The sequence below is a fragment of the Hylaeus anthracinus genome, unplaced genomic scaffold (genome assembly GCF_026225885.1).
Source record: "Hylaeus anthracinus isolate JK02 unplaced genomic scaffold, UHH_iyHylAnth1.0_haploid 3, whole genome shotgun sequence".
Taxonomy (NCBI): domain Eukaryota; kingdom Metazoa; phylum Arthropoda; class Insecta; order Hymenoptera; family Colletidae; genus Hylaeus; species Hylaeus anthracinus.
In genome coordinates, this window is record NW_026535284.1 from 9,666,965 (window position 1) to 9,688,826 (window position 21,862).

Genomic DNA, 21,862 nt, shown 5'->3' on the forward strand with positions numbered 1-21,862 from the left:
ACACACACACACACACACACACACACACACACACACACACACACACAGCCATATATATATGCAAATAGCGTATTTATTTAATTTCCTGAGAAACGCAGGTTTCCACGGTATTTTAATAGCGAATTGTACTGCAATTCCTTTTTCGCCAGAGAACCATGTCGCTAATTTTATATAAACGTATATTATCGTTGCGAAAATTAAGAGCCCAGGAGGATCGTAGAAAGGTGATCGTAGGAAAAGAGATCGCAGATCCAACTGATTTGCGTCGCAACTTCGAAGGGAGTGGTAGGTGAAAAAGTAGACGATACGCGCGAGAAGAACGAGGCAAGGGAGAAGTAAAAACTACCCTCTCCAAGGGAGGAAACGTAGGAAGCTCTAACGATTAAGGAAGGTTCCCTTCCAATCGTTGCCACGAAAATCGAGGCCCAATTCAACCACTTGTGTTAATGCCTTGAACAAAGAACAGCAGCCCTTTCCGTCCTTGGCGACCTTCCGGCGACTAAACTCCTCAGAGAGGCCAAGAGTGGCAAAGATGAGGCGACTTTTGGTGATTTTTGTTGCCTGAGTAGTCGATGGTTTTTTTTTTAAAAAAGGGTAAGTATGAGAATATAAACATAAATAAAAAATTTAGTCCTGTAGACATTTCCATGTGAATCGATCTGGCAGTCAACGCGTCAAAGTAAACCACGCATTATTCGAGCCAGCAAAGTCTCTAAAAATCACTTCTGTTAAGATCCAAATCTAATCCCCAAAAGGTCGCAGGTGATTAAGAAAGGGCTGCGATAAGCCTTCTCTTCCGCGACGTTTGTCGATCGTATCGTTGCCACAGCAACGAAACATGTTCTGTTACTCGTTAAGGATAATTAGGTAGACCGAGAAACATAATTAGGCGCTATGTCGCGGTCCAGCAATCGACGCGGTGGCCTTCGTTCAAACGTCAAAGTTTTTTGTTGGTGTTCACTGCCTTTGGACCGAAGGTCGCGCGTCGTTGCTCTCGGCGCGTCGAGTTAACTTAAGAGGATCGAACGGACGATGTGTACACCTACTACGGTGTAGGCCACGTATATTGGCACATTCGCGCGCTGAAACACGATACGAATGCTGGTCGAGGAAGTCTCGCGTCGAGCCAGAAACGTTGGCCGCACAAGATCACCCAGCTACCCCCGCCGTGTTTGTCTGGTCGTTTCCGGACGAGGGAAACAGGTGCTATGTTTGGGAGGTAATTAAGAGGCCCCCCAAACCCTTACTTTATGATTTAGTTTGCGTACGAATCGCCTCGACTCGTTGTGTCAAACTTTGGCAGGTGAAAGCAACCGTTGCATAATTTTAAAAGCTTGGCTGGCTAGATCTATTTTCTCGCAGTGCTCAGCTCTGGTGCAGGCGTAAAGTTGGCGTCTTGGTCTTAAGACACATTTTACAAGGAACGAATCAAGCGATGTCCAGATCGTCTGCAGACAGTGGAGAAGAAGAGAAAAAAAAAAGTACCTACTGCTCGCACGTGAACCGAAGCGAAACGACGCGACAGAGCTTTTGCGACGAATCCTCCAGGGGGTTAGTCAGAGAGCAACGATCCGGGTTTCCGGTCGAGATGCTCGTCAACACGTGCCACAATGCTATTCCCCTTTGCCCGAATCGAACTCCGTTCTGACCCCAATATATCGGTTCAAAGGAGCCCTGCCATAAATGCTGGAGCTTTCATGTGCGATCTACATACGTTTATATAAACTCTGATAGCTGGACTTTTGACCACGTCGATTTCAAAATTGCTCCAAAACTCTTGTAACCGATGCTCGAAGACCAACGCACAGAGAAATTTCAAAGGACAGCATCAGGTCCTTTTAATTCGGAATACTTATTCGGTGTTAGCTGTGTATACTCGCTATACTTGAATATTTCACCAAAAAAATTAAAGATCGCAATGATAGAAATTCCTCTTATATCTCTCCTCAAGCTTGGAGCCACACAAGCCATCAACTTGCAAAAAATGGTGACCATGCGTCCCTTAGACAGTGATAGCGAGTGCCCCATCGAATACCTTCTTCCCCTGCTTGCAAACGATACAACAGATTGGTTAAAGAATCGCGCTACCTTTCAACCCACTCCACGACGCCAACGCAGCCAATTACGCAAAACGGTTGCAGTCGAGGCTTCGCGTTTTATTTGCTTCGTTATGAAAAGAACCGAGGCGACTGGGTGGCGTGGGTGTGGCTGGGATGGGAGGGAGATTGATACGGCGCGAAAGAAACGGCGTAAGAGCAACGAGAAAGTTGCAGAGACGCCGTGTCGCCGCGATGCCAGCCAAACATCATAGAGACGATATACATACATATAGGTATGCATAAGGGAGAAAAGAAGTATATAGTGTATGTATTACATACGATATAGATATTTTAATAAGAGGATCGTTCAAAGAAATTTGCGTCTAGTAGGACGTATATAGACGACACTCGATAGCAAAGCGTTGAAGTGATAAACCGTAAATGGGATCCACGTTACCAGTTCTCGTCCCGCGAGTGCTGGGCGAACCGATCGTCACCGCGAAATCAAACTGACCATCGCTAGGGAACCGATGCGAAAAGACGCGACACGACTGGGCAAGTTGACATCGATTATTTATTTCTCACGGTTCTGCTACCTGACTCGGATCTTCGATATCTTTTTGGGAAGGAACGATTATTTCATTGCTTTACGAATGTTCCATACAGAGGATGAGTAATACCTAACGCTCGCAGAATGTTTGACAAATTTCTTGCGACAGAATTCATTCGTAAAGCGAGAGCTGCGAATTGCAAAGCAACAAAAAAACTCTTCAACGAAGAAACTGGACCGAAGAACCGAAGAAACATTCATTTTCCGCAGAATACATTATCCGTCGCATCGGTTCGGTTGCGTTCTCGACAAAATGATACAAGACAAGCATGGACTATCCAAGGTTGTTTTATAAATGGGAACGACAAAAGAAAAGTCGAACGATTAATCAAACGAAATCAAAAGTGCTACGCGTACCTCGACGATCGGACCGTCCGGCGGCGTTATCGGCGAGAATTTATGGAAGCGGACGATCTCTCTTCTTCGTGCATTTATTCCAATTACTCTTCATCCGGCCGCCCGCGCAAGTCCTTTCAATCCCGCTAAGCGGACCCGCAACAAAACGAATTCAACTGCCGCGCGCGTTTATGCCGCGAATGGTCGTTTCAATTCGCTCGTTTCATGCGCGGTGCGTCGTTTTTTCAAGCGGCCCGTCTCTTCTTCGATTCCTTTTACCTCCCCGTGTGTGTGCGCGCTCGCGTGTGTTTTATTTATTTATTTATTTATCTCGCGAGCACCGTCGCGAATCGTCAACCGCGTATAAAACGAAACAAACGAGTTTCTGTTTGGCGGTCGTTGAACAAACTTTGTTCCATTCGTGCGTAGCGACTAAGGACTAAGAACTTTTTTTCAGTTCTTTTTTTATCTCTCGTAGGAAATATGCCGACTCGCATGTGACAGCCACGGATAAATATTTTCATTCGTGAGAGGCAAACCGACGCGGATCAAACGGGACGCTCGAGGCGTCGCTGTCCAATCTATGCTAATCGATTTTTGCTGTTCGAAATTGTTGGTCGGTTGTTTCAGATTTCAAATACACTTCGGGGGCAGAAAGATAGCGCACTTTCTGTCATTGATAAAAGTGATGAATTTTTCAAAAAGTCCCTGTGAACTTGAGAACAAAATTCTAAATTAATTTTAAATACGAATAAATTTAATTGACAAGGTTTGATAAAAGGAAAATAAATAATTCTAGAAATATGCTATCTTTTCGTATCAGAATGTAGGTACATATTGTTACTCTAAGCGAGAGCGAGGCTTCAGAGTATACACACGTCGAGTAGGGTTAAGCACCGAAGCTTTCCTTACGACCTAGGATGGGCAACTGACATCTTCAGCGAGGCAGAATGACTCCTTCAGCTCGAAAACCGCGGGCAAGCCACAGTTATAGACTAATTAACGTCGCAGTGAGGCGTGACGCGTGTGGAGCATCTTGGAACCTCGCCCTAGCTTGGACAAGTTGCATTTAATTCCCCCTGATATGTAAAGACTGAAGTCGAGTCGTCCCTAACCGTGGACAAATGAAGAAAGTTCTTTCTCTGCCAAAGGAAATAATCGAAATTAGTATTCCACGCATTCACAGGTGCTCGAGCATCCCATTGACTCGGCCGATTCGCTCACTGTTAACATAGGTACGTAGAATTGAATAGCAACGAGCGAAAAGCAACGCAATTTCGCTCTTTAACGGGCATTCTGTTTGCTCGAACCCAAGGGCACCGTTCCGCGTGGCCAGCCCCGATCCCCTATCGACGCCGCGAATCGATAACGACCATCGTGTGGTCGCGACTCTTTCAAACATGCTGCAACTAAAAAATCCATCGCCTTGAATACATAAACGCGGTTTGGTGCGCCGCGTTGGTCGAAACTAACGACTGTTCCGTGTCGATCTCTCGGTTTTCTTCCATTTTCTACTCGTTATGCTTTGCGAGGAGAAGAAAAATACAGTACTGTAGAGCCTTCCGTATTCGAATATACATTGTTCGAAGGCTGAACGTTTTGTTATGCGAACAGAGTGTCTGCTAGCAACAGATGTCTTCTTAGATTGCAAGTACATACAGGCGTTTATTCGTTAAGAGCTCACGGCTCGTGACCTGCGCAAGCTCTTACCGTAGAGGAGACGCTTCTTCAGCTCCACTCGAGACGCTCGTTCGAGGAGACATTGAGTGCTTCAGACGTTTGTACAGCAAAGATTGCTTTGACAAATTTCTACCCGCTGATGAGGAAATAATTGTAGTTATGCTCTCGAAAAATTATTAGAATCACAGATAAGGACACTCGCGTGTCCCTAGCAGTTTAGAAATGGAAGGCTCTACCGTACGTTGTTTTCTCGCAAGTTGCTTGAATTCCACGTTTACACGATTTCTATTTTGTACCAAGCGAAGATGATTAATCGAATAGAAGAGAATTTTAGTTTAGAGTTGACAATTCAAATTTTTTGCTAGAGCTAGGTTGTTATCGAGAACGAATCGACCCCGGTAGATTCACGAAAACCGAACCTTGATAAGAGACTATTGAAAACGTGTACCTTCGTTTCGTCTATTATCAAACTTTCTCGACCAAATGCCCCCTGACTTGCCATTTTTCCTATCAAGAACGAAACTCGAAAACACGAATCGTTTCGTTCTTACCATGACAACGAACTCTAATTGTACATTATCCATCGTTTAATCTCGTCTCCCTAATTTAGTCTTGTTTCGTAACGACAATCAAACAAGGATCAATTTTATCTATCGTCCTTCTAACGTCGTAGAGAAGGATTAGTCAGTCTTTACTTGATACCAATCGCTGTCAATTGATCGACTTAGTTGTCTACGGTGTTTTCACTTGAGTAGAGGCGGAAAGTACGGATATACTTAATTAGCGTTTTACACAAGCGAAGATTAAATAGATTCAAAAATGTATAAACAATCGTGGTAGCCTTTCCGATTCTAATTTCATTACCGAGCGAAAGCTGTCGGCATCGTTCTGATAATAAGCTATCGGGATAAAAAAAAAACAATGACGGTCATACGCACAGCCAGGACCATAAAGAAACATACGAAGCAATGAGATTAAGTGGCTTCAGTTACATCTAATTCAGGACTGATAGAGAATTACAAAAGGACAAATTTTAATCGAATCGTTTGTTCTATAGTTTTCGAGATAGTTCTTCGGTATACACTAGTTTCGTCTACGATTAGTCAACTGTATACACGAAACGACCAACGTTAGAGAGAAATTTCAATCAGGACCAAAAGGAGAAGCGAAATATGGAAACAAGTGTCGTCTCCTAGTCTGTCAGTAGCTTGGAAGTAAGCTGTGATAACCCGAGGGCCAGGTAGGCGATACTTGAACCCTGTTATATCTCCGACTCGCTTGTCTTTTTAAAGATTTTAAAGGAGAGCGAGATATAGTTAACAGTGACGGGGATTACTTGGTCGCAACCTGAGATACAAAAATTGTGACAACCTGAGAGCCAGTATTATGCGTACGATGAGTCGAGAATCCATTTGTACGAAGTTGTTACTAAAAGCTACCTGTGCGTGAACTGTTGAACCAAAACATTTGAATTTTTTCTCGTTATTTGAAAGGAGCCTTCAATTTTCGTTTCAATGCTTCGCGCACAACGCGAGCCGACAAGGGTTGTCGAACCTGGCCAACAAACAAGAAATATATTGAACAGCAAAGAACTGTTGTTCTTCTTCGAGATACGTATGTATATATAATAGACCATGGGGCTGGCCACGTACTGTAAATACAATGTACACTAACGTATCAAGGTTTCTATTCGATTTTACCAAAGATCCTATTATACACACACACACATATATATACACGAAGCTACGTACACACTTTGTCTCTCTTTCTCTAACTATACACGGTCAACTACATGATTGTATTCCTATCTCTGATACCTACATTATACATACTCTACTCTATCGATCTATCGATCTATCGTTCTAACCTTTGTCTTTACTCGTGACTTTAATTGCGGGACACTCGTAGCCAGAAAAAAAGAAATAAAAAGACGTTCGTTAAAGAAGCGCGATTATTATCGATACATCGCGTCCACCGAGTTCTCGTGAATTGGTACGCGTGATGTCGCGTGCAGCGATCACCCCGACGCCGACGAGGAGATCGCGATCGAATCGTGTTCATTCCAGCGACAGCTGAAAATTGTACACCTGGAGAGAAGTTGATTACAGATAGGAAATTGGTCGAGTGGGGGACAACGCTTCTTTTTACTGCGATCAAATATAGTAGGGTTAACATCTGTAGGGTTGTCGAAGATCAACGAGGATAGCTACCAACTCCTCGTTCCGCTCTGTCACAGCGGCTGTGTAAATCTGCAGGAGGTTTAAAAAGTAAGAGCGTTTCAGCGCCTTTTTTAGCGACTCGAGCACCAGCTCATTGCCACTTTAATTACTATTCGGTTTCTTATTGTCAATCTGTAGATAAAGGGTTTACCTTCGACCGAGTCGATCGGAGTCTAACGCGCAGTTCCCTACCTGTAATAAATGACTCACACCAGAGTCAGAGCTGTACCCAAACCATCATTAGGCTCAAAGTGGAAACTATCGGTCCCTCTACGAAACAAGACGCAGGGGTGGTTGCCGTATGTTTTCTAAAAATAAAAAAAAAACAGTTCGAGAACCGACGTTACATTGTAAGATAGCGAAACTTTGTATAGTATGATAGTCACCGTTTGTGAGAAGGGCGGTTACAGTCGCGCCAGTGGCGAAAGAGACGATGCGCATCGGAGTTTTGTACCGTGAAGCGAAACATACACAAGATCAGGGTCGGCTACGCGATCGGTTAGGTCCGTTGCAAAAGAAATGCTCATTCCAATCGTTGTATCATATTAATTTTAAGCGAAAGATTTTATAGAATGCTTTGCTTACACACGTTCGAAGATACAGTGAATTTCGAGATTGCGGAGCATTCAACCCTGTTGCGATTAAAGTGGGGGCCCATGGAGTCGACCCTGAGGAGTAACTGCTCGTAGATAGATATACACGCGTGTATATATGTATTGTTGCGTTATTGCCTAACATTAACGATAGGTACGTTATTGCGAAGAGAGCATCGAAGGGTTTCACGCGGGAACGTCCCCAGGTGCTATTTTTATCGTTTCAAACTATCGACATCCGCTCAAACTAAGGATGCACCAGCTTCGGAACCGACGTTGTTGAATTTCGTCCACGAACTACCCGAGTAGCTTACTTCGTGTCTCTGGCTGCGACGCGACGAGAATTTCCACGCGTAAAGTAGACGGTATTTTCTCTACCTAAACGAGCAGAGAGATTTAGGGACTTTTCGTACGAAACCCTGCGGTTGCGAAGCCTCTTCCACCTTGCCATCAGGAGCATCTGTCCGGTGATTACGATGAGAGTAGTGTAGACTATAATATAAATAGCCCTGTTGTACATAGAAAATGGAGATCGCTGATTTTATGATATACCGTATCGTCGACGCGAAGGCGAGGAGAATAAAACCATTCGTAGCGACTATTCGATTTTGAAAATGATTCAAGAACAGGTACGAGCTGGGAAAATTGCTTTCAACACCTTGAACCTTGCCTGTATCGAAATGAAACTGTTGAAAACCTTACTTAGAACGACGCTGCTTCTTATTAACGTATAATATTCAATGTAACGATGTTCGATATCAAAAATGAAATAGACTGAAGGACAGTATTCCTAATAAACTCTCGTTTTTACATTCGTTGAAGATCTTGTCTCTGCTTACCCTCTTATCGAGACCTATTTCAAACCTCAGGTAGTCGTGGCTCGAGTAAGAGTACACCCGAGTGGTGCACCGACAATCAAAGAATACTACTCTTCGATTCTAAATGGACTCTATCCTCCTGTAGATCGGTACCGCAACACATCCCCCAAAAAACTGTCAGTTTAATCCACAATGTTTAGCCAGTCGACGGTACACTAAAATACGAAATTGGCAAAATAGTCATCGTCCGTGTGTTTTCTCGGTTTCTCGTCGACGATACGGAGAAGTTCGTCGTTTCGTTGACCGTTTCCTCGCAGGTCGTTCAGAGGCCTCGAATATTCTCGCTGTTCGATCGATTGCTAAGATCCACGGTGGACGTCCAGGTCCCGTTAGTCAGTAAGGAATTTCGATAGAACTTAATACCTAGCCAATGATAAATCGACGAGTTCGATGTAACCGTAAAAACAAAAAACGAGAAAAAAAAGTGTTTACAAGATTAAGTAGCGAAAACCGCAGGAAAAGAGGGAAACGCTGACCGCGCTCTCGATCAACACCTCGCGGACTCTCGTTATTCTATCCGCTCTATCTTCATCGTCCTTTTACGACCTTACTCCCCGCCGCCCCCCCCCCCCCGCCTCCCCCCAATTCCAGTTAAACCAAGCGATCAATTCACCAAGGTAGCGTTACTTCGGATCGTTATCGAATCCGTACAAAACTGGACTCTGATCCTTCGCGACTCCTTCCCTTGCGGTTTTTAACCCTTTGCTCTCCAGAGACGACTATTAGCGCCTCTGTCCACTATAGACGCTGTCCAATTATATTATAAATGTTTCTTTTGTTTTTCTTTGATCGACGTGGCTGACGCGTAGCGCGACGAGACGAGTCATCTTCTATATAAATAAAATTGAAGTGTCTGTTTAAACTTCTGAACCGATTTTGTAAATTTTGTCAGTAATAGAAAGCTACACTATCCCTCCAAAAAGTCATTCAGAGTTTCTAATGCACCCTATCGAGAGCGTCCTCGAGCGCAAAGGGTTAACGCCAGTCTCCCTCGACCCCTATCCGCCCTAAACTCTTCCTCCCACCTCTCGATATCATCGCGCGCGAACTTCCATTATCCACATTTGCGCTATACAACGAAATCCGATTAAGTTTTAATTGGAAAAAAAAATAAAGCGTTCGCAGGATCGTGCATCAAGTGAAGCTGTTTAGCTAATTTAGTCTAAAGAGAGTCGAAAACTTAGGGTGTTATCGCGTCGCAGACGATACACCTCCCTTTGGGTAAGTGGCGATGCTTGATGAAGAAGGAGAGACGAGTCGCTTGTTTTTATTTCGTCTCTAATACATGGACTCTTTGATAAGGCTTTGTCTAGCACAGCGGTTCTCAATCTTCTCCTAGCGTACCAAGTAACCGCTGTTGACACCCGTCGAGTACCGTTTCTTATTCGACTGTTTACTTAACATATAGGGGACGTTGATGACATTCGTGTACGAATAACGCGGTACTTGACGCGTTCAACAGAGAAAGGTTTGCCTTATAAGCGTTAACAGTTAATTAGCTACTTAGTGTAAAGATAAATCAGATTTTAGGACACAGAAGTTACTCATAGCAACACGGAATGGAAAACCGAGTGCTGTGGTTGAAATAACGTGCACGATTATATTTTTCATTGAGAAAACACTGCACATCATCGGTTGAGAACCAGCGGTCTAACGGATCCTTTGGAAACATAGTTACGTTCGCTAAATTTATCTTGATTTTCAAAGACGAGATATTGGTAGGTAAGGATTTTATCATGAGTTGTCGTCTAATTATAATTGTTATCTAGCGTGATAATTTTTGTATCGCAATAAATTGTTCGTAAAACTCGAGGATTGTTTCTCTTGTATGAAGACACTTTTATACTTGTGTGAATATTGTTTAAGGATATGTATGCGTGTGACGTGTCTGCGCGTTAGGGTGGTCCTTATTTATTTGAAATAAAAATTGTTCAGAGTGATTCCAATTTAAATATTACTAGAAAATGTTAGAAAAAGAATTCGTCAGAAGGAATACGAATGTAAAGTTTCACTTAGTTTTCTCTTTATTAGAGAAAAATAGAGACAAAGTTTACTTAAACTTTTTACATAGAATTTAATTCTCTTTAAGATTTATATGAAGAATTTTATAAAATTTTTACAAATAACGAATGCATAACCAGAATTATTCGTGTGATTTGTATTATATAAGTACCGAAAAGTGGTCTTCGTCTAATTTCTAGATATGTACATAGAAGATGCCCCGCAATTGATCAAGAATATCCGTAGAAACATACTATGTTTGATATTTTAATTTTTAACAACAAACTCAATGGGGTCGTTCATTTTTTAATAGATTAGATACCGTACCAATTAATAACATATCAAAATTTCATGAAATAAACCCTTTTGATTTAACCAGTACTTTTTTTTGTAATTTTCTAAGATTTTTGATGCTATACAACGCGAATTTTGGAAACTTTTATTACGTTTCGTACTGGAATCATGTCTGGCGTGTTTCTTTGAAAATAAAAAAAAATGGAGAAAAAAAATTTCTACCGTCTGTAACTAAGGACCATCCTAAGGTGCATAACTAGTAGCGCGGATACAGCGAGGAACCGAGAAGGAAACGGCATCCCATTATGCGAAAGTATCGATCTTTCTGCACCGTTCTTCTACTACGAGTCATAAAGCTTTATCTTCCGTCTTCTCTCTCTATATATATACATAATTCCTATTGTACAGAAGAGCAAGAAAGGACCCGAAAAGCGGTCCCTTGTGAAATTGTTGTAACACGTTAAGCCGTTTATGCCTACGCTCATTATTATTGGCATTATTATATACTGTCGATTCCTCGTTCGTCGCTTGCGAGTTGTCAAGATCGCAGGTATCGAACTGAGCGGGAAATGTTGAACAGTGTTCGACTACACGTATCTCGAACGCAAACGACGAAGGTCGAACAAACGCGTGTTAATTGTTGATGTACGATCTCGTTGAAGAACCCCTGAGAATAGAGGCGAGCAAAATTAGAGGGAGAGAAAGAGAGAGAGAAAGCGCTGGAAACCACTTGCCATCGAGGCAACAAAATAAAAAGAAAACAAAAAACACAAAAAATTGTTTCTCGACTTAGTATAAAATATTAAAAATTAATCGATAGAGATGAAAATATACAAACTAAAAGTAAGGGAAATATTTATGTTACATTTGGAACTCTGGTATGACTCCATGGTTTCGACCAATCGACGTATCGGCTGTTCCAATTCTCGTTAGTTGTTTTTGCTGCTCGATGGCAAGCGGCTGATCCGATTCAGAATATATAAAAAAAAAAAAAAAAAAACATAACGAGCGACCGACTAAGAATCAATTAATTGTAATTGAGTCGAAAGTGCAAAATATACAGACATTAAATGTTATTTACACCAGCGAGCCAGTTTATTCCCTGCAAAACCCTTTGCGAGCTTAATTAAATAGTTCCCGAAATCGGTGGTCGCGCCCAGTCGCTGAACTTTCGCGTATAAACCAGGGACACGCGACGCAGGAAACTTTCGAAACGGGTAATGAACCGACTGACATCGGATGTATATGTAGGTTGAACCGTTAAAGGGTGGTTGAATTTTTAACAACGTCTATAGTGCGCTAAACGATCCCCTAATGGAACAGGACTGGAGACAGTATGGTTCGATCATACCACCTTTTGACGGCGATGAAAATTTCAGGAACCATAATAGGTAGAAAGACGTTGGGTGTCGAAAATATGACGAGAAGCAAATATATAACAGGTAAAGCCAAACATATGGGAAATTCATCCGATGGTTTATTAGTTATTGAAACGGATTTATGGGACTAAACGTTTTAGTAAAAAAAATCAACTCGTCGCAACGGGTAGGACAAATGAAATTAATCGGCTGACCCCGGGTCTGCATAGTCGCGAAAGCGCTAATTGTTTTTCAGAAAGGCTTGATTGGCTTCGAAATGGCTCTATTGTATCCGCGGGACAATGGATACGACTACTCTCGCTGTATTCCCGATATATGCGGTATGTACTGAAGGTTTTAGAGTGTTCACTAGCGATGGGATCAACTACGATACACGGAACATTCCACGAGTAAGTGATCAAACTTTTATAGTTTTACTTCATTGGAGAATGGTACGTTAAACTAAATCACGCTAAACTTAACAAAATGGAGAAATAAATGAACCGAGTACTTCAGTAATAAACAGTTTTCAACCAAGATCAATTGAATACTTTTGTGAGTACTGAACTATGATAGAATCGTAATCCAGAACACGAAGATAAATATGACTCAATTCACTTGATTAACATAGTAGAACTTGCAAACCTAGACAATCAGATATGTCTCCATCAAAGGCTAATTCAAACAACCCAATTCAAGTCCCACTACACTTGTACAGGCATCGAACAAGTCCCTAGAGGGTATAATCATGACTATTTAGCGACACGCTCGTTTCTGTCGCTAGAGTTGACGTGGAGCTGGCACGATTCACCTGTTATTTCATCGCGAAACATACTCTTCGATAAATAATAAGAAAGGTAACGAGGCGCGCAAACGAGTGCCGCTCTTTTATCGTTAAGTAGTTTCCTGTGTTGCACGAACACGACTCAACATATCGCTCGTTCGATCTCTCTCGGCGGTTACAAAGTACATTACACATTTTTCTTTTCTCTCTCGCTACTATTTTTTTTTACCAAGAATTCGTCTAAAATGTGTCGCGATAATTCTTTCTGGCGATAAGTTATTGCGAAGAAATAGAAAGATAAGGAGACACGTAAGTGAGGATTCAAGCTTAACTCAATTAACGACCGAATCCCTTTGCAAATCGAGAACTGTTATTCGTACACTAACAATAGCTGACCTAGTCTCGAATTTTATTTTAATAAATAATAATCGGCGTGTTTCAAATCCAAGAATGAAAATTCCCAATCGAACGCGACGCTATAGTTCCTGATTGAATTAATCCAAAGGAAATGTCACCGGTTGATTCAAAGGTGATCGAATCTCCTGGAGTGGTGATTGGTAAGTTTTCAATCCAATCTAGTCCCCTGCCCTTTTTCCTTTCCGTTCAATTTAGTTCAAAAGGTTTCCTCGTTTTTCTTTCCCGGGATTGTTCACTTTTATTGAAAATTCCGCCATACCGTGTGGCTACCTAAAAATCACAGCAAATTAATTTTCATTGCTTAACAGGTTCCCAGGGTGGACAAATAGTTGGTTGGTTTTCATTATGTTGGGAACGGTAATGCATTCGTTAATGGCGTCCATCGTTGTCGCTAACGAAGTTCAATTAGACCAATTATGTCGAACACGCGACTCCCTTGATATTTATAACGGTTTCATTTTATTTTATATTGTGAATATTCAACGTTTACGAAACGGTGCTAAATATTCTCGAAGAGAATAAAGTAATGTTGTTTAAAAACAAAATCGATGACCAATCTACCTAAACTTTTCAACAAATAAACGTGTCCAACTTCTTTTCGTGGAAGTTAATATTGTTTTCCTATCTTCTGTAAGTAACTACTTCAAAAAATTATTATTTCTATCTGACGATCTCGTTTTACACGTCCAACCCCAAACAAATCGATATTTTTCTCTTTTCTTCACGAGAGACGAACGATAACGCGGCTATATGGCCCTGTCCACTACGAATGTCAAGAGCTCTGTCTCTCAATGGACATAGAGGATCCTTCTATCGGAGTGCCACCCTACGCGACGTTCAATTATTCGCCAAATCACGTGGGAGCGTGTTTAGTCCAACGCAACTGGCCACCTACGCCTCACCAAGCGAGCAAAAAGGCTTCTCCAAGGATCCAGAATCGCGAACGCTGTCGCAAATCGTCGCTGAGGTAAGTAACGTATCGCAGACGAGGCAATTCTATTCTAAAGCGAATAATAATCCATCAGCTTTCTACTAAATTAATCATGCATCCTAATGATGTTACTTTGCACCCATGGAGTATCTTTGTAGCTGAACCTGAGAAAGATTAATTCGTCTTCCTCGTAGCTATCTACTTGCACTCCTCTTGTGCTTGTGTCGGTGACAGTAATGTGAATTTCCACGGTACTTTGCCCCAATGTAATGTCTAATGTCTTTCTCTTTTTTGTTTACATAAATCGCTGTTGAACTTAAAAGTTGGAGCTGAAGTAACAGGATACATACAAGGTTTCGTAGGTTGGTTCTTTTATCGTTAGTGATGCGCCGAGTTCTAGAATAGCTCGCTACGTAAAGATTCCGTTAAAAGGTATTCGATGCAAGTTACTTTAGGGAGATTAACCCTTTGAGTCGCGAGTTTTTCTGATCGATTCTTTCGAAAATCGGTACTCCGAAGACTTTTACTAGGAACTCTACGAAATCAACTTAAAATAGTGTTCGATGTTAACGAATTCGTTAAAATAATTAAAAGCTAGGGGCAGAAGGTGACAAACGTGCTTGCTACTATGACTCAACGAGTTAAATAAGAAGTTACAAGGAGTTTCCTCGTGCTTCGTGCTACAATGAAAAGCCTTTTGAGGAGGTAAACCAGGAATCCCCCTGTAAGAGGAATTTTAAAACATCCTGTAGATAGGTTATTGGACAGTTCATCTGTAACATATAAATCGAATCAATCATCCCTGCCCTTCCTTTTCTAAAGGCTACCGTCACTCTATCGCGATTAAGGAGATATTAATGAAACCTTCCTGTTCTCGATCAACGTAAACAATGGCGTGGTTTCAGCGTTTCGGGGACAAAAAATAGGCATGATAAAGTCACAGGTGCCGCGACGATAGCGGTGATAAAGCGATAACCCGGTTTCTACAAAAATATATAACAGGATTAAATCGTGGGTGTTGGTCAAGTTTAAAAGAAATCGTCGATATGACTTTGCTTCGCGGTCGTCTGTTACTGATTCTAGGACTATTGCTCGCGGGAGCAAAGGGCGAAGAAGTCAACGACAAGGAATGGTGGGAAACCGCGTTGGTTTATCAAATCTGGCCTAGAGGATTTCAGGACAGCGACGGGGACGGCGAGGGTGACTTACAGGGTACGTTGTAAATTGGAAAAGGGCATTCGTGAGCTAAGTATTCAGGATGTCCAGTGTTCGAAACTATCTTATAGGGAAAATTAGGATTTTACGATCGTGTTTTGAAATTTAAGGAAAGCTATCACGCTGTATTTAAATAAGAGAGAAGTTGAACGGACATTGCTGATCGTGGAAGTCTATTTTTGAAACTATCGCTTATGGTAATCGAATATATCGTAAGCGAGTGATACGTGGAGAGGTCTCGTTTGACGTGCTGTAAAGCTGCTCTCGTTTATCGCTCGATGGTTAAGGTACCAACCGAAGTTATGTCAGATAACTTCGGACGCTTTCAGTATTTCCAGCGATAACAAAGTATCTGTCTATGGATACATTGTCGTACGACGGGTCTAATTTTGTGTGTGTATTAGGTTATTGTGTTACGATCATATTAATTTCAATGAAAGTTTTATTATAAGTGTAATTATGTTGATTAAACGTGGACGACTACGAAAATCGGAAACTACTATCGCGTGCTTTGACAACACATTGCGTTGTTCTGCATGGAGTTCTATGACAGACGAGATACAGAGGTTCTGTACCTCGTCTGTGGCTTTAATTGACAATAGCTATGGTGTTTGTTTAGACTCCCTGCAACATGTATATATTAATAACATTAATACTTGCAAAACAGTTTATATCTTCTTCTTCATAAAACAGAAATATCTTGATGCACAGGTATTATCAGTCGCCTCAATTATCTCAAAGATCTTGGAATCGACGCAATTTGGTTGAATCCCATCTACCCGTCACCCCTGGTAGACTCTGGATATGATATTTCCAATCACACCGACATACATCCCCTTTTTGGTAGTTTGGAGCATTTCGATGAACTCCTGAAACAAGCACATGACCGTGGTAAGTTCCAATAATCGAAACTCTCAGATTTAACTTAAATAAATTATTATGTGAAACAGGATAAATTGTTTCAGATCTGAAAGTCATTTTGGACATAGTGCCTAATCATTCAAGTGATAAACACACGTGGTTTTTGCAGTCCTCTAATAAAGCTGGTAGATATAATGATTACTACATTTGGGCAAAGGGATCATTGGACGGAGAAGGGAATAAGAGACCTCCTAATAATTGGGTAGGTAGTAATTCTCAAATTATATTTTATGGACAGTGTGGTGTAAATCTTTTTGTATTCAGGCAAGCACTTATAGCAGTGAAGAGGGATCTGCATGGACATGGCACGATACAAGGAAAGAATGGTATTACCATAAATTTCACAAATCCCAACCTGATCTCAATTTAAGAAATAAAAATGTGGTGCAAGAACTACTGGTACAGTATTCGCGATATAACATGTTGCATGTTCTACTTTAATAGAAAAGTAATGTATACTTCAAGCTCTATTTTTATATTGTAGGAAGTTTTCAAATTTTGGTTAGAAAAAGGTGTGGATGGTTTTCGAATTACTGCTGCATCATATTTATTTGAAGATGAAAACTTAAGAGATGAACCTGTTACAAAAAGGGGAACTTATACATCTGGTTTGCCTGAAAATACAAACCTTTTATACACATTTCGTTCATATATTGACAATTGGGTAAAAGAAAAAACTTCAACCTCAAAGTATGTATAAAAATATTCGTAATTTTATTAGAGCTTATTTTGCAATGCTAGTGATAGAAGAATGTAATCCTTACTTTACAGATTATTAATCGCGGAATCTTATGACTCAAATGAAACACTAGTAGCTCTTTATGGTAATGAAACACACAAAGGAATTCCACCTTTCAATTTCCGTTTTATCACTAGCATTCAAAACACCAGTACTGCTGAACATATTAAAAACGTTGTGGAAGATTGGTTTAAAATACTTCCTATTAATGCTAGAACAAATTGGGTGGTAAGAAGCTCAACCATTGCTATTGCTACCTATTATGTGTATAGAATTGAAGCATTTTACTAATTTCAGCTTTCAAATCACGATAACTCAAGAGCAGCTTCAAGAATTGGATTCAATCGCGTTGATGGTCTTCATATGCTAAGCCTTTTATTACCTGGTCAAGCATATACTTATTATGGAGAAGAGATCGCGATGTTGGATAGAAAAATGTTATGGAACGAAACAATTGACCCTATGGGTTGCTCAAAGACAAATGAAACATATGAAATGTATTCTAGAGACCCTGCAAGGACACCAATGCAGTGGAATTCTAACGTGTCTGCAGGATTTTCAACCAATAAAACCACATATCTCCCTCTTCATCCAGACTATGTAGACAGAAATGTTGAAGTGCTATGTCAGAAACGGAGTAACTTAAACACATACAAATTGCTTGCTGCTCTTAGGAAAAGTAAGGTTTTCACACATGGCGATTACGAGTTGGCAACCTTAAATAATAATCGTGTATTTATATTAAAAAGGTTTGTATATTCATCAGATCAGATATTTAGTGCATATACTGAATAATTATTTAATCTCATTTTTTATCAGATCTTTTGAAGACTATCCTACATATATCGTTATTATTAATCTGGGTCTGAAACTGGAGAAAATTAATTTGACTTTATTGTATCCAAAGTTGGGAGATTCTGTGGAAATCATTATAGCTTCTAGTAATGCTGTTCAAGCTACGTAAGTATATGTCTTTGATTCAAATACTTTGAATGTAAACAAGAAATCTTTTAAAATGATAGAACTTCTAACTAAAACTAAGCTGTATTGTCTAGGAAACCTGTGTCGGGTGGAAGTTTCATACTGACTGCTAATGCTGCATTTGTAATAAGAGCTCAAGAAATAAGAGAAACAACAACTCCCTCCATCTCTACAACTACAAAAAAATCAGCATCCAACTCAGCTCCTGGTTCCACAATGATATTCCAGTTGATACTAACAACAACTATTACTGTGATACTATTCTTCAAATCCTGAACATGTTTGTAAATAAGACTTTGTACAATTAATAGTTAATTATGTATGAATCAGAATGCCTATTGTGTTTTAAATAAAAATAATTTGGAGTAATAATGAATCTATTTTTATCTAAAGACAGTAATCCACATACTACTTTGACTATTCAAATGTTTACAAAATTATGCGTAGAATAAATTGTCACATTGACGTCATTTAACTCCAGCTGTTAACATATGGAAAGCTAGTCATATGTACATTAAAATGAATAATAATAAGAGGTAGTCATAAAAATTTACTGTTAAGATTAGTAAGGTAGTCACAAGTAACAGGACAGGAGATATAAAATATTGAATTACTTATATAACCATATATAATATAAATACTACACAGTGATCTTGCTAAGTAGGTAAGTGTACAGAATGGGGCACTTGAAGCAGATATTTTGAAAAGCAAGGAGTGGGAAGTTGTTTGACTTCATCGGGAACATTGTGTGGTGATATTTCTTTTTTGTTCAAAGTGGAATGATTTATATATTTCAGTTATTAATTTTTTGGTTCAATGGAATAGTAGATTATTTTCTTTATTTTCTAATGGCAGTTTATAAAGCAAATAATTTACATTCAAAATCATTCATTGGAATGTAGGCATTGTATGTGTTTTATGGCCTTGAATTACTGTCATTGCATTTAAATAGTAGTCTTTCGTAGGAGATAAAGTAGAAAATATTATTCTGTTGAACAAAAACAAGTGACATTTTTGTTTAGAAAAACAGACCGCACTATGACCTTAACTTATCTTAGATTAAGTGTCTCCCATATGTTATATATTTTACAAAAATTCAATCGCCGTGGTTTACGCTGTATAGGAAAAACGTTGTACATGAGAATTATCCGTTGTGCACTGACCGTCCTCGACTTGACAACGAATTTGAAGAGACGTAAATACACGCATTGAATCACTTCTAACGTATCTCCCCGCGCGATAAGAGTGACGGAAAAATAACAATAGGGGCGGCAAAAGCAATTTCGCCATTCAATTGATATCTATTAGTGTCTATATTTATCTCGTGCATACACGTTCGCAACCGTGTCCCGTTTTCTGACACCGATCATTGACGGTCAAACTTAAATCGCGTCACTCTTTTGTAAACAAACTCTGTCGTATCGGGAAGCAAACGAACGAGAAATGGAAAGCACGATGAATTGAGAAAACCGTTAGTCTACCACTTCGATAGCGAAGAGTACGAGCGAAAAGAAAAGGAGCATGTAAAACAATGGAATCGAAAGAAACCACTCACCTACTCTACAGTAAATTTGTCTACGGATCCAGAAAGAAACAAAAGGATGCAGGTTCGATATGTCATCATTGTACAACACAATTACGATAAGTACGCGTTGCAATTACCTTTCACGATAAATGGAAAGTCTCAAATTCAAATTTGAACAATTGTTACGTACGTTTCGCTCGTGCGGCCACTTGCCCATTGGTCCACCACGGCGTCTTCCGGAAGTCCCAAGTTGGCAAGGATATCGATTTAGACTCTATGGATTAACGAACAATTATCGATTAAGACTTTTAATTAAATAAATAAAGAACAAATTTAAGCTGTACCATATTTCTTATTTTTTTTTTGTCTTGTAATATCATACTGTAGCTTATTTTCTATTTTTACTCTACTTTTACTCTTATGACTTATCCCGCCAAAAGTTTCGAGGTTCCTTAGACGAACACTCTATCGACGCGTTTCGATACTCGAATTAAGTAGACCAGTGACGTATACGAAAACTTTTCTCCAGAATCGATAAATGACGACTTGAGGTATTCTGCCGTTGACCCAAGTTGGATGAACGTTCGTCTGTGCATATTTTGGTCTTTATGGGTCATATTGATAGTAGTATTTATTATAACAATTTTATCTTATTGTTGTAACTTGTGGCAGACGTGCCCTAAGTCCGACGAAGAAATTATTTTGAACGTGACGAGTACAGTGAGTATTCGAGATGTCGACAAATATTTTCTGCAATTTTTAATTAACAATTTCGTATTGCAAGCACATGCTTATAACATTATAATGTTTCAGTAAATATATCGGACGTTGAACACTGCGAAATATGTATTTTCTACTTCTAATCGAGTGTTACCAAACAAGTCAGCAAATAAAAAGTACATGTGTCCATAATGATAGTATATTTTCTGTGCTATCAACAAGATGCAAGATAAGCGCAGGAATGCCTGATTAGGTTGGCGAAGTTTCCCTTGAACGCGAATATGTATAAGGAATTAAATAAAGACATAATTATATATATATATTAATTTTGATTAATTTTGTGTAAATGTAAAATAAATTTGTTGTATCGAGTCTTCCTTTTTGAGATAAACGATTTTAAATATACGCGGCTTGCACTTTTTTGCCGAATATGCAAATTTGGATGCCACGTATGTCTTATGGGTTTATATGCAAAGATCGTAATCGTTTCCAGGTCAGTGTTCTTTGGTCACGTCGTGAGGTAATGTTTAATTTTTATTAATATTTAATTATGCTCAAGCTAATATTGTTAGAATTCGATAGTACTTGATTATTTAAAGGATTCTTTTCATTACAAAATATTTCCAAGATTCTTATCCATGGGACAGGCTTTTGATTATATTTATATAGATATTATAAAGAAACATATGTTAAACATATTCAGAATGTATTTATATATATATGCATAAAATCATAAATATATGCATAAATATATATAAATGCATAAAATCTGCGATCCAGTTACAAAATATAAACATTTGTAATTGGGATTCATTATACATAGTTTTAGATAACCACGAATGTGTCCCACGCATTATCGATATCGATTATCTCAAAAGCGAAGACTACCTCAGAAAAGTTCCATCCTTCACTTTCGAATTATTTACCAACTAAAAATCAGACCTCTTTACAATATCTACATATACATCCAGGTTTTATCACTGTACTTCAAACAATAAACACAGCTGTAAATCTAACAATACACACAAGAATCGTAGCATTAATACTGTTTCATTGCCTATGGCGTTGTTCGAATCTATCGATTTGAAATCGAAGCATTTACGTCAGTTCTGGGCTACAACAGAATGGAACCCTGTGCAAGATCATTTCCACTATCGATCTATGCATTCCAAATGCCATGCTTCAGCTCTCAATGCATATCAAAAGTATCCCTCGATTTGAATATGCTGTAACCTGACCGTGAATTCATTAGAATGTTTTAAAGGACGAATGCAAGCCTCGGATCTTATCCAAATTTATTTTCTTTGACACCTCAGCTTCCCGAATTAACTTCTTCAATTTCTAGGTGATAGATTTTGGAAAGATTTATTATTCATATATCGTCGTAGAGGGAAACGTGTTAAAGAAAATGAATTATTGGATAGATAATCGGTTGAACGAACAAACGGAACTTTTAACACGTTAGCTGCTAAGCTAAAACTCGTAAAAATTTCTATACACTTAAAATTTTGTCTCGAGACTATTGTAGATTAGATAATTGAACATCTCTCGTAGCATTTAATTTTTTAACGTCGGCAAATACACGAAACCTGTCCAGACTTATTTTCATTATTATCTGACC

The 21,862-nt window shown here is 39.5% G+C and overlaps 1 protein-coding gene and 1 pseudogene across 1 annotated transcript; both read left to right on the plus strand.

Moving 5' to 3' along the window:
• The first annotated feature begins 15,104 nt into the window (after positions 1–15,104).
• Positions 15,105–18,362, plus strand: LOC128894407 (maltase 1-like). The gene is made up of 9 exons (XM_054156122.1): positions 15,105–15,352; positions 16,067–16,246; positions 16,321–16,478; positions 16,541–16,675; positions 16,761–16,966; positions 17,048–17,243; positions 17,313–17,764; positions 17,835–17,975; positions 18,071–18,362. The coding sequence occupies exons 1-9, from the start codon at positions 15,187–15,189 to the stop codon at positions 18,270–18,272; spliced, it is 1,836 nt and encodes a 611-aa protein (XP_054012097.1). The 5' UTR covers positions 15,105–15,186; the 3' UTR covers positions 18,273–18,362.
• A 153-nt stretch (positions 18,363–18,515) lies between these two features.
• LOC128893759 (uncharacterized) lies at positions 18,516–20,703 on the plus strand (annotated as a pseudogene).
• Positions 20,704–21,862: the final 1,159 nt, after the last annotated feature.

What these genes read in the sequence shown, in the direction of transcription:
- LOC128894407 (XM_054156122.1), top strand. Translation starts at nt 15,187, where the DNA reads ATGACTTTGCTTCGCGGTCGTCTGTTACTGATTCTAGGACTATTGCTC. An exon ending in ATGCTAGAACAAATTGGGTG is followed by an intron (nt 17,244 to 17,312) that starts GTAAGAAGCTCA and finishes TACTAATTTCAG; the next exon opens with CTTTCAAATCACGATAACTC. An exon ending in CGTGTATTTATATTAAAAAG is followed by an intron (nt 17,765 to 17,834) that starts GTTTGTATATTC and finishes ATTTTTTATCAG; the next exon opens with ATCTTTTGAAGACTATCCTA.